At 42.1% G+C, this 13047-nt stretch overlaps 1 protein-coding gene across 4 annotated transcripts in view; it reads right to left on the bottom strand.

Annotated features, from left to right (window-relative positions):
* HSPBAP1 (HSPB1 associated protein 1) overlaps positions 1–13047 on the bottom strand; it is an 89319-nt gene that overhangs the window by 64659 nt on the left and 11613 nt on the right. For 3 of the 4 annotated variants that reach the window (XM_061609110.1, XM_061609108.1, XM_061609109.1), the window contains one exon: positions 6926–7111. In XM_061609110.1, coding sequence (XP_061465094.1) covers positions 6926–7111 — 186 coding nt within the window. Of the gene's footprint in view, positions 1–6925; positions 7112–13047 lie in introns of those variants that run through there. The other variant, XM_061609112.1, reaches the window with a different exon arrangement.

Genomic DNA, 13047 nt, shown 5'->3' with positions numbered 1-13047 from the left:
AACTTACCTTTTTTAAGTAAAATCATTGAGAGAGTTGTAGCCGTGCAACTCCAGAGTTTTCTGGAGCTGACGGATTACTTTGACTCATCTCAATCTGGTTTTAGGCCAGGTCATGGAACTGAGACTGTATTGGTGGCCTTAGTAGACGATCTTCGGAGAGAGTTAGACAAGGGGAATGTGTCCTTACTAGTTCTCCTCGATCTTTCTGCAGCGTTCGACACGATCAACCATAAAATCCTCCTAGACCGCCTCTTCGAGATGGGCTTGCGAGGCACTGTTTTTCAGTGGCTCCGCTCGTTCTTGGAGGGCAGATCACAGAGAGTATTGCTTGGGAATTTTAGTTCTGATCCCTGGCCGTTATCATGTGGAGTTCCACAAGGCTCGGTGTTTTCACCGATGCTATTCAACATCTACATGAAACCGCTAGGAGAGATCATCCGGAGGTTTGGAATTCGATTTCACCAATATGCTGATGATACCCAGCTTTATTTTTCCTTTCCTCCGGATACGAAAGATGCCATCCTCCCATTAAACAATTGTCTAACAGCAGTAAAGACCTGGATGACGCAGAATAAACTTAAACTAAACCCAGATAAAACAGAGGTGCTGGTGGTTGGACATCGAACTAAGTTGGAAACAGGGAATGTTCCGATATTAGACGGAGTTGTACTCTCTTTAAAGACTCAAGTCCGTAGTCTCGGTGTTTTCCTAGACTCGGCCTTGACTCTAGAGGCTCATGTTCTTGCAATCTCTAGAAGCGCTTTCGCCCGCCTGAAGCTAGTTCGCCAATTGCGTCCTTTTTTGGAGCTTTCTGACTTGACCATGGTTACCCATGCCTTGGTCACGTCAAAACTAGATTATTGTAACTCACTTTATTTAGGTCTTCCCCTTAGAATACTCCGCCAATTGAAATTGGTTCAGAGAGCAGCTGTTAGGATGCTAACTGGGGCGGACGTCCGAGCTCACACTACTCCGCTTTTAAAACAACTACACTGGCTTCCAATCTCCTATCGAGTTCAGTTTAAAATCCTGGTTTTAACGTTTAAAGCTTTATCGGGCTCAGGTCCTAGTTATCTATCAAATCGTTTGTCATTTTATGAACCGGCACGTCCTTTAAGATCTTCTTTAGACCCTGGTCTTAATATTCCCTCCTTTTCCCAAATTCACCAGACGGGCATTAGGAATAAACTGTTCTCAGTGGGGACACCAACTCTTTGGAATGCTCTTCCCCAGGAAATTCGTTCTTCCCCTTCTCTGTTTAGTTTCCGTCGCCAAGTTAAGACCTTTTTATTTCGGTTAGCTTTTGAATTGTAATGTGTGATATACTGTATATTTCTTATAATGTTTTATAACTTGTTTGGTATGTTATACTGTACTATGTTGTTTTATTATGCTATTGTTTGCCGCTTAGAATTCCTTGGAACTGAAGGAGGATATAAACTTTTAAAATAAATAAATAAATAAATAAATAAATACCTTAAGGTTGCAGTCTAACCACTGCCTCCTTTAAACAGGCAGGGAGACATTAATTATCTCCCTGGTCCAGATAGCTATCCCCTCTCTGCTAATTTTTATCAGCCACGAAGGTCAACAGAGAAGAGTACAGGTGGTTGCTCGGACTGAACCAAGCACCTTGTCCATGTCCTCGAGCCTTACTAATTAAAACTCATCCAACGCAACAGTGCAAGACAAGTGTTCTGGACACCTCTACAACTGTGAGTCAAAGTCCTAGCTGATGTGAGTTTATCCTCAGAATGCTTTGCAAACAAGTCACAGCAAGCCACTGTTGCTTCCACCACATCCTGTGGGCTAGAGTGTAAAACACCTCATACAACCTGGGACAGCTCTGCTGGATGGCATAATGAGGATGTAAAGGAGGCAGCAAAGCATCCCATCTTTACTGCCTTCGCTGCTATTGAATAGGCTCAATAATGAACACTCACCAGTGTTCGGTTGTATTTGTCTGGAGTTTTTCTCCACTTGCGTTGAAGCTGTCTCCAAACTTGTTAATTGCCCTAAGCTCTGATGTATACCAAGGAGCAGAACGGGCTCTAGAGAACGGGAGAGGGCACTCAGGAGCAATCATTTCAACAACAGCCTAGGCTATCTGCATATTCCACAGATCAGCCAGGGCTTCAACAGGATTGCCAGTCATATCAGCAAGAAAATCCCCCAGAGCCATCTGGAAATCAACTGGATCCATCAGTATCCATGGACAAACCATCCTAATAGGTCCCCCACCTCTGCAGAGGGGAAAAGATGCTGAAAGCCTAAAACTCAGCTCTGACAATCAGGGCTTGGGACTCACTCCTGCGCTGCACCAAATTTATGAGTTATGTATCAGGGCAATGTATGATACCAGACTTTAAATTGTTGCATCCATTTTCTGCCACCTACTGCAATTCAGTGCTGGCTCTTAATAACCATGAATGCAAGACACATCACTTTGCAAAAATATGAGCTGATGGAAGGGAATATTACATCAAAAGATATTAACAGCTATTGAAGGAAGTTCAACTCTCTGAATTACTTTGAGAAGAACAATATGCTCATAACACTCCTTGTTTCTGGAATAAGCAGGGCAAAGTTTTGGATATTTTATTTGCAAAACCCTGTCTATTAATGGCAATGGCAAAAGGCTACATAGCTGGTTCACTGATCCTCTGTCCAGAGACTTTGATTTAATTTATCTTTAATTCAGCAAGAAATAGAAAATTATTCATTAGGGACTTAGTGAATAATTAAAAGCTATCTCCAGCACAGCCAGCTGGTCATAATGGAATAACTAAGAAAAAAGCAGCTGTTTTGGAAACATCAGCTTGTTAACAACAACAAAAATCAGAATGACAGGAATCAAGAAGGCAGCCATGTCATTCACAAGAACTGATATAAATACTGCGCCTGTCATGTGTTTTTCTAGGATTACTTTTTCTTGGCCACAAAAAGACACATCTTTTTACTTTATAACCATGAGCCCCCCACCCCAATCTCTGACCTGTTTTTGTGCCTCAAAAAAGAAAAGAAAAGCCACTTAGACTGGCCTTTGCAAATCTGGGATGGCAAGGCACAGAAAGACTTTGACCTGGAGATAGAAACCTCCTTCTGAGTAGAGTCCATCCTTGTGGACTGAAGGCTGTTGTTATCAGGTGGTTATTATCAAATCCATTGAATGACACTGGTGGTCTCCTTGTTATTCATCTCAAATCCTATTTGCAGTTCTTAAGAAAGAGGACTGCAGGATCTTAGGAATGAGGATTTGCAGCATTCTTCCCCCCCCCACCCTCATTCACACCTCAAAAGCACTGGAGAGTCACCCAGAAGTATGCATGAAGGCAGACACAATTCTGCCTTCAATTTGTATATCTTCAAATATGTGAGGAGATGTAAGGTAACCTGAGAGCCTGACTCACAATCCAAACTCTCTACTGGGGTTTGTATCAGAACCATTATGCCCTTCTTTAAACAGAAAGTGCCTATATTTTGGAAATGTGATATTCTGCTCTAATACCTTTTCATTCATTTAGTTTTATTTATTATTTCATTTACAAGTATTTGTATACTGTTGTTGTTGCTGCTGTTATGTGCCTTCAGGTCGACTACAACTTATGGCAATCCTATGAATCAGCAACCTCCAATAGCACCTGTTATAAACCACCCCGTTCAGATCCTGTAAGTTCAGGTCTGTGGCTTCCTTTATGGAATCAATCCATCTCTTGTTTGGTCTTCTTCTTTTTCTACTCCCTTCTGTTTTTCCCAGCATTATTGTCTTTTCTAGTGAATCATGTCTTCTCATGATGCATCCAAAGCATTATAACTTCAGTTTCATCATTTTAGCTTCTAACAATAGTTCTGGTTTAATTTGTTCTAACACCCAATTATTTGTCTTTCTTGCGGTCCATGGTCTGTGCAAAGCTACAAATCATCAGGGAGGTGTACAGCAACATAAAAAAATCATTTAAAAGCAATACAGAACAATCATTAAAATGACTGGTTACACAAAAAATGTTAAACAGCTGCACAGACCTGTTGGCATAAAACATTTTCACGAAATGCCAGCAACACCAGCATACAGGCAGCTGCAAGGTTGAGCGGATGGTACATTTACTGCAATATTTAGGAGAGAAATTAACATGTACTCCATTATCAGAGTTCTGATATTCCAGAGCGAAAAGAGGACAAATGATGATTTTTATATTACTATAAGCATTTTAAAAAAAAGGATTTGCAGAACATCTTTCATCAAAGAATTTCAAAGGATTTTGCATAAATAAAGCCACATAAAATGTTTATTATACTGGTAAGAAGTGTTTTATTTGGAAGATAACAGTTGTTAGCTAGTCAATAACTTCTCGTCTCTACTTATAACTGGGCTGCAGCATGCTTAAGCTCTCTTGGCTACTCAGCCTCAGCAAGCAAACCTCAGGAATATCTGGGATTCAGAGAGTGCCTGGCTCAGTTGCCAAACTGGCAATAATACTGTGACTAATAATAGGAGTTCTACCTCCACTGCGAGAGGCAGTATGCCCCTAATACCAGCTGCTGGGAATCACAAGATGGGGGAGAGGGCTATTGCACTCAGATCCTGCTTTTGGGCTTCCCATAGGCACCTGGCTGGCCACTGTGATAACAGGATGCTAGGCTAGATGGGGCATTGGCCTCAAGGCTGGCTCCAAAGGGTGGCCAGGTAGGGCCCTGGCCGAGGGCCCTGCTTCCCACAAGGGCCCCTCGTTATGGTGGGGGAGTAGTGCTCCCATTCTGCGGCAGGCTGCCTGCTGCGGATCGCAGGGAGGGAGCTGCCCATCCACTCGCCAGCCCGCCCATGCCTCCTCGCTTGCTCGCTCCCTTGCTCGCTCCCTTGCTCGCCCTCCACACCCGCTGGCTCCCTCACTCCCCCTCCCCTGCCTGCTTGCCCTCCCTCTGCCTGCTCTCCCACCCATCCCCGCTCACCGTCCCATCATCCTGCCCCCCCTGCTCACTCACCATCCTTCCATCCTGCCCCCCCACTGCTCGCTCGCCTGCCATCCCACCCCCGCCCACTAGCTCGCTCACCCAACCTCCCACTCCTCCATCCGCCTGGTACATAGGTAGGTAGGTGGGGCGTAAATGTGTGTGGGTGCCAGGGCTCAGGGCAGGCTGGTGCCCAAGGGCCCCGGCATGCCTGGGGCCAGCCCTGATTGGCCTGATCCAGCGGTCTGTTCCTATATTCTTAAGTTGCAACATATCTTGGTTAAGAGACTGTGGTGACCAAGTTCCTATGTGGGAACGGTTGCAGTTGCTCTGACCAGGTACCTCGTGTTTGTCCAAGTTCAATTCAGGGGCATTGTTAGGGGGTGGCCCAGGGGCCTGAGCTGTGGATCTGCCGCCCCTTTCCTCCCTTTTTAAAAACTTTGCTTACAGGGTGGCTGGGCATGCTGCAAAGTACAGGGCTGATGGTGAGCTCCCACCCACCACTTCACTTTGCCCAGAGGAACCTATATGTATAAGACCACATCTGCACCATATATTTAAAGCACTGTTATACCACTTTAAACAGTCATGGTTTCCCCCGAAGTAAGAGTGCAGAGAGTTGTCAGGAAACTCCTATTCCCATCACAGAGCTGTAGTTACCAGAGTGATTTAACAATTACTCCCTCTTCCCAGAGAACTCTGGGAATTGCATCTCTGTTAGTGGAATGGGGGGGGTCACCTAACAACTCTTACCATCCTTAACAAACTACAGTTCCCAGGATTATTTGGGGGAAACCATGACTTTTTAAAGTGGTATAACAGTGCAGTAAAGGTATGGTGCAGATGCAGCCTAAATTAGCACATAGAAATTTGTGTCATGGGCCTGTGTCCTGAGATGTTTAAGCACCTTGCAGCCTGTTTTGGCTGAACAGCCAATGCCGGCAAAGGGGAGAGCATTGTTACCTCAACTCAATGGCAACAGAATCACTTCCTAATAATAATAATATTATGGAGAAACCTCCCCAAAAGATAGTGATCCTGACACAGGAGTTTCCAAAAGGAAAAGGCATCCCACCTTTATGTATAGTATATTTATATTCATAACTATATTACAGTATGTTTTATGGAACATTGACTACAAATGAAGATGCCCTGTGCATGTAAATCTACCATACATAAATATTCAATGTCGTCAGATGATAAACTGACCCAGAATCTACCAGCCCAACTGGTAAGTGGTTCTGATTTAAGGGAACGCATCACAGCTGAGTTGAAAACAAAACCCTACTCGTTTACAGTTACTTTGATTTGTGCCCAGAAAATATTGGTTTTAACTCTAACTTGCCCACATGCAGGGTTCTTTAGAGTAGAGCATGGGAAAAGAACCAGATGTTGCTGGACTACAACCCCCACCATCCCTGACCATTGGCTGTGTTGGCTGGGGCTGAGAGGAGCTGGACTTAAGTGACTTCTGGAGGGCCACAAGTTTCCACCCCTGCTCCTGTAAATGTCTTCTCCTGAAAGAACTGTCATTTACGCTTAAGTCATGACATAAGATCCCCAAATGCCTCTACCATCTGAAGTAAGATTTGGAGGTTCAAGCAGCAAGGCTTTCTCTATAATGGCATTCATTCTGTGGGACTCTACTTTTTTTTATCCTTTCAGGACAATTATGGCATTTTTATTCCAGAACCACTTGGGGGCAGGGGAGATATGAGTGCTTAAGAGTCTTTTTTTTTAATCCTCTTAGGTTTGGAAACCTTTAGGAGATGATTTCTACATGTTCTGCTGATTTTATGTTTGTTCAATGATGTTTTATTGGTTATTTTAAGAGAATTTTTTGTTTTTCAGTTTTAGGATATTTATTACGATTGTGAGCCATCTTGTTCTAGACTGACAGGTGGGGCAAATATTTAAAAATACAACAAAAATATAAATTTAAGAAAAAGTGTGGAAGAAGATTGTGCATTGCACTTACCTGTGTCTATGTCCTTCCTTCCTATCCTAAAAAGTATTCTCTTTCCAGAGAGTAGCTTAGCAAGACATGTAACGTTCCAATGAAGTGCTGGCCAGTCAAATGCCATGTTGCAGAAGACTGCAGGTTTCTGAAGAGACATCAAAATTTCTTTCACTTGTTCTGGTGTAAAAGGTTTGACATCATCACCTACAATACAAAATAAACAGATTTTTATAGAAGATTGATCATATGACAACAGTTATCTATTGTATCTTATAGCCCCGAACCCATAAATTATTACACACTCTTGATTAAGCTTGGCTTCCTGCCCCCCCCACACTTCAAACATTGTTTCATCAAATTTTTGTTGCAGTCCTGATAGCATAATTTTTTATGCTAAATAAGATTTTGAAGCAGCACATTAACATCCAGAATACAAATATTTTGGTAAATATTTATGATTTCATAATATGCAGCATAGCCGTAGCAATTTAGAATCAGTCTGATATTAATCATAAGTTTCCTAATTGAGGAATGTTCACAGGACATGTTTTGTGATGAACACAAATTCTGTTGTGTTGCAGAGGGCGAACACCCCTTCCCAATGCAGACAAAAATTTCTTTCAAAAATGAAAAAAGTAATATAGGGTGTTGTCAGGTGATGGCAGAATGTGCTGATACAGCCAGTTTTAGCTAATTAATATGTATTATTTGTAATACAAGACAGCAGACAGCTTAAAAAAACCCTAGTCCCCCCGCTTTTCTAAAATTAAAAAAAGTAAGAAGTGTGCCAGCCCAAGGCCTATGCTAATCCTGGATTTCAATTTAGCCCTGAAATTTATATGCCCCACTGAAACTGTCAACCTGAAATGTTGGCAGCCTTGGATAAACTTGGCAGGTTTATAACAACTTCCCTAAAGGGATATCTTAAGAGGAAGGAAATGCTTTTTTTTAAATGTAACAATACAACAGAATAAAATAGCAGACTGTACCTAGGTATCATAAAAACCTCAATACTGTACATTAATTTATTGTCCCAACAAGAATTTAATAAAAATAATTTTTAAGTATGTATTTTTTTTAGTTTTTGTTGTTCACTGTTACATTAAAAAATATTTATTTCAGTCACAGACTCTTCTGAATGTTGGACCAAGGAACAAAGAAACTGTAGAGTAATCTCTCCTTTCCTCCTCATGCAGGCCTATAGGAAGCATTTTTTAAAATAAAAATAATTACAAATGTTTCTATCCTGCCTTTCATTTTAAATGTTTTTTCAAGGTGGCTCACAAACTTTTTTAAAATTAGTAACAATAATCATCATGAATTTACAGAAACAAAGTAACAATACAGGCTGCAAAATTTCAGCCAACAGTAGATAAAAAGCAATTAATATAAAAATCAATTGAAAAGAACCAGAGCACTAAAGCCACTTAAAAATCATCATACACCCAGGCAGGCAAGATATTACTTTTCATCTGGCACACAAAAGTTATCAAATTTAGTGGTGCCAGGTGAACATAAAGTGGACTGTATTTCCATTGCTGAGCAGTCCGCTGTCCAATAACCATCAGTCATACTTCAGAAGGTGGGGGCACACAGAGTCAAGTCTCCATATAGATGATCTCAACAAGCAGAGTGGTTTATTTTTTAGTAGGCAGAACTTCTGGTACCCTGGTTCCACCATTTACGTCTTTGAAAGTTTAAAACCAGCACTCTGAATGTGCTCAGAAGCAAACTGGTAGGTAATCAAGGCATTTAAGTACTGATGTTCTATTCTGGATACAAATAATAATGATAAAGCTACAATTCCAGCTGTAGTCCCCAGCTGCACGAATTATTTAGATTCATTGCCTGCCCATGCCCCCCAGTCCAATAAGTTCCAATGCAAACAAAACAGCAAAGAAATCCCCTCAAAGCTAGTATGGGCATGCTGGGATTGTGGAAAGACCACTATAATTATAAAAATCAGCACCTGATACATCTGTTGTTGAATATATTGGAATCTTATTAAGTTTGGAAGTGCATAAAAGTTATTGGACAAATCCATTAAAGCATCAAAGAAATCACTAAGGAGACTATCATAGACAATCATAGGAGTTAGACTTGGAACATTTCAGATGAACAAGTTAGTAAAACACTAAGGGTTGTATTCCATTAAGTCCTACTCAGAGCAGACAGATTGAAATTAATGAACCTAAGTTAGTAATATCTATTAACTTCAATGGGTCTACTCTAACTAGGACTAGGTCTGAATACCACCCTAGTGTTTTTTATTATACAAAATTATCTACTTGAGCAGAGCAAGGTGAGAATCATCACCAGAGACAGGGATTGGCATTATTTGGGACAAACTCCACATGACATTAATCACATGGTTTGCTCTTGAGTCCACATATTTTCTTTTGGCAACAGCCAGCATGGGAGGCCTTGAAATGGGATGTAGGAAGGCCTTAGCCTTTTGCTGCCCCCACCCCATGCAGTCCCAAACTGCTCTGGGGTTACCCATGCCTGCAATTTGCAAAGGGGAAAAGCTCCCATTCACTCCAAATGGAAGCCCCGCCTCCTGCAAATTGCAAGTGCAATAGGCCATACCAGAACTGCATCAGGAAGATGGGGGAGAAGGATTAAAGCCACCCTATTCTCATCCTAGGGTCCTAATCTAGATCAAGTCCCCATACAGCTATGGATCCAATTCTTGGATCTAAGGAGGGCATATCACATTAACATCACATGCAGTTTGGCCCTCAAATGACTAGATTCTAAAACTTTCACTGAATATCTGCACACTCTTAAATGAATATAACCTACAACTGTGTTTTTTTTTAGTGGGTGCTTTTTACTTGCTTGTTCTATGGGCTAGCTTTTATTTTTATAACCTTCTTTCATGACCAACAGACCACTTGACAGTGTGGCATTTCTAAAACTGAGGAGGCACGTATGAGACTTAGCCCTTGGCCTCACTCTCTGCTATGTTACATCTCCAACGCATATGGGGATCTCACAGGAACTGTATTCCTTGCTATATGCCGTTTCTTATCCTAGCAAAGGGAAATCTATGGGTTATCAAGCAATAGGCCAAATTCACAGAAAAATATATCAGATGGAGAAGTATGTCTGGCTGTGAGCAACAATTGTAGACACAGCTGCAAGTGCAGGCAAGCTGACTTTCAGGATTGATTAACTGGTTCCTATTGAGCATATCTTTGTTATGACCCTAAGGTAGAGATTAAGGGCAATGGTTTGTTTATTCTTAAATGTTAGATGGCCGTGCTAGACAACAAGTTGTGAGGACTTTTAACGTTTTTACAAAGTCCTGCATCACCATCCTGATACATTCGATCCTAGTACCATTATATTTATTACATTTCAAACATGCACACATTTATTTCAGTGTAATAAAACACAGAGTTAGCCTTCCATGACTTGGCAGCTGTGCTGGCCTTATTCATCTTGCAGATTTTCAAACATTCAGTAAAACAGAATTATTCCTAGTTAAGCTACATTTGTTACACAGTTGTCCTTTGGCCCATTTTTTAAAAAACAGAAGTAAGTCAGTTTGCAAAGTTTAATAATTTTTTAAACAGCAAATATACGTATAAATAAATAAAAACTATATATGTAACCTTGTGATTTTTAAAATAAAAATACAATACAAAATACCAGGATGTTTTAAAAGAGACTTCTTACACATACGATACAACCTTGCCCCTGATTGCATATGGAAAGAGAAGACATGGAAGCTCGCACATGCTTATTTATACATACTGGGAGCCACGTTCAGACAGGCTTGAACACTCAGGTGTGGGGTTTGCACAGAGCCCCTCCCCCCATCTCCACAGCACTGCTATGACCAGCCTTGCATGGCAGGGATCCCTTTGTATTGGATTTTTTTTTAATCTTTTGAGACCCTAGCTAGCGATAATTTTTTAAAAAATGGCCGTGAGATTTCCATGAGTGGACTAATGAGTTACCTTCTGTGAGCTGTCTCACATCTATTGTCTCTTACCACAGTATCTGTCGAGAAGGAAATTTAAGTGTCTATATAAACATATAAAGCCCTGAACAACTTGGGATCTTGTTATCTGAAGGAACATCTCTCTCTGTGCTGTCCTGCCAAAGCAATTGAAATCTGCTAGGGAGCTCTTTCTTAATATTCCACCATCTCATGATGCACATAGCTCAACGGTACACAAGAGGGGCTTTTTGGTGGTGGCATCCTGGTTATGGAATGCCCTATCTTGGGATGCAACACTATCGCTGGCTATCTTTTGGGGCAAACTAAAAATTCAGGGTTGTCATCAGCTAAATTTGAATGGGCATACCTAGAATAGATCCATTACAGTAAAGGGGCTTAAATTAATTATTTCAGTGGGTCTACTCTAAGTAGGATATAATCCTCACCTCATCTGCCAAGCCTTTGATAGAGTAGGAGTATTATTATTATTAATCACCTCTGTAGCAATCTTGATGCCTCATCCACATCTACTGTAATCCCCAGTGAGGTGTCCAGTCCAACGTCTCCTGCAACTTCTTGGGATCAGTTTCAGTGGATGTGGCCTGATGATGCGGACAAGGTGCTTGTGACAATGTGGCCAGCAACGTGCCCCCTCAACCCTTGTCCTTCTTGGCTTATTAAAGCTTGTTGAGGGGGTATGACTGAGTGGATGCAGGGTGTGGTCAACATATCTTTGTGGGAGGGGGTGGTCCCAGTTGCTCTGAAAGAGGCAGTGATCTGACCACTCCTGGACCCAATGGTTTGTAACAACTACAGTCTGGTCAGAAATACCCCCTTTTCTAGGAAGGTGATTGGAGGGTTGTGGCGCAGCAATTGCAAGTATTCTTGGATGAAACAGATTATCTTGACCCATTCCAGTCTGGGTTCAGGCCTGGTTATGGGACTTAATTGGCCTTGGTCACCCGGATGCATGACCTTTATCAGGAGAAGGACAGGGAGAGTGTGACCCTGTTATTCTTGATCTCTCAGTGGCTTCTGATACTATTGATCATGGTATCCTTCTGAGCTGACTTAGTGAGATGGGCATCAGGAACACTGTTTTACAGTGGTTCTGATTCTATCTCCAGGGTCGTTTTCAGAGAATAGCATTGGGTGACTGTTTTTTGACCCCCTGGCACAACTGCGGGGGGTGCTGCAAGGTACCATCTTGTCCCCCATGCTGTTTAACATCTATATGAAGCCCTTGGGAGTGGTCATCAGGAGATTTGGGGCGAGGTATCAGCAGTATGTTGATGATATCCAGTTCTATTTCTCTGCAACATCTGAATCGGGAGAGGCTGTGCAAGCCCTGGACCAGTGTCTGGACTTGGTGGTGGGCTGGATGAGGGCCTGTAAACTGAGTCTGAATCCTAGCTAGACAGAGGTGGTGTGGGTTGGTGGTTCCTATGTTTGGATAATTGGTCAGTTGCTTGCTTTGGATGGGGTTGCATTCCCTCTGAAAGAGCAGGTTCATAGTCTGGGGGTGCTCCCGGATCCATCCTTGTCGCTAGAGGCCCAGGTGACCTCAGTGGCTAGGAGTGCCTTTTACCAGCTTCAGCTGGTAAGACAGCTGCAGCAGTTTCTTGACCAAGATAGCCTAACCACTGTTGTCCACTCACTGGTAACCTCCAGGTTGGATTACTGTAATGTGCTCTGTGGTCCGCAAGCTGCATTTGGTACAAAATGTGGTGGCACGACTGCTCATTGGGACAGGATATCACCAACATGTCATCCAGCTGCTGAAACAATTGTACTGGCTGCCCATTAGCTAATTTCAAGATTTTGGTTTTTGATGCTGGTCATTGACCGAATAAACTACTATTATATATAAGATTCTGGTTTTGGTGTACAAAGCCCAATACAGTTTGGGACCAGGATACTTGAAAGATTGTCTTACCCCTTATATACCCAATCCATCACTATGCTCTGCAGGTGAGGGCCTCCTGCAGATACCATCTTATCAGGAGATCCATTCCGTGCAACATAGGAAGCAGACCTTGTAGGGGCTTAAAGATTAGACAGACACAATCAGTGTTATCTTTTCGGCACCTACTGAAGACCTTCCTCTTTCAACAAGTGGAGATCTTATCTCAGTCTGCGTCTGTGCTGGAATTGCTTTTTAAGATGTTTTAAAAGCTTTTTTAAAAAA

Source organism: Rhineura floridana, chromosome 2 (genome assembly GCF_030035675.1).
Source record: "Rhineura floridana isolate rRhiFlo1 chromosome 2, rRhiFlo1.hap2, whole genome shotgun sequence".
Taxonomy (NCBI): Eukaryota; Metazoa; Chordata; class Lepidosauria; order Squamata; family Rhineuridae; genus Rhineura; species Rhineura floridana.
The sequence above is the reverse complement of the archived record's forward strand: the minus strand, read 5'-3'. Positions and strand labels throughout refer to the sequence as shown.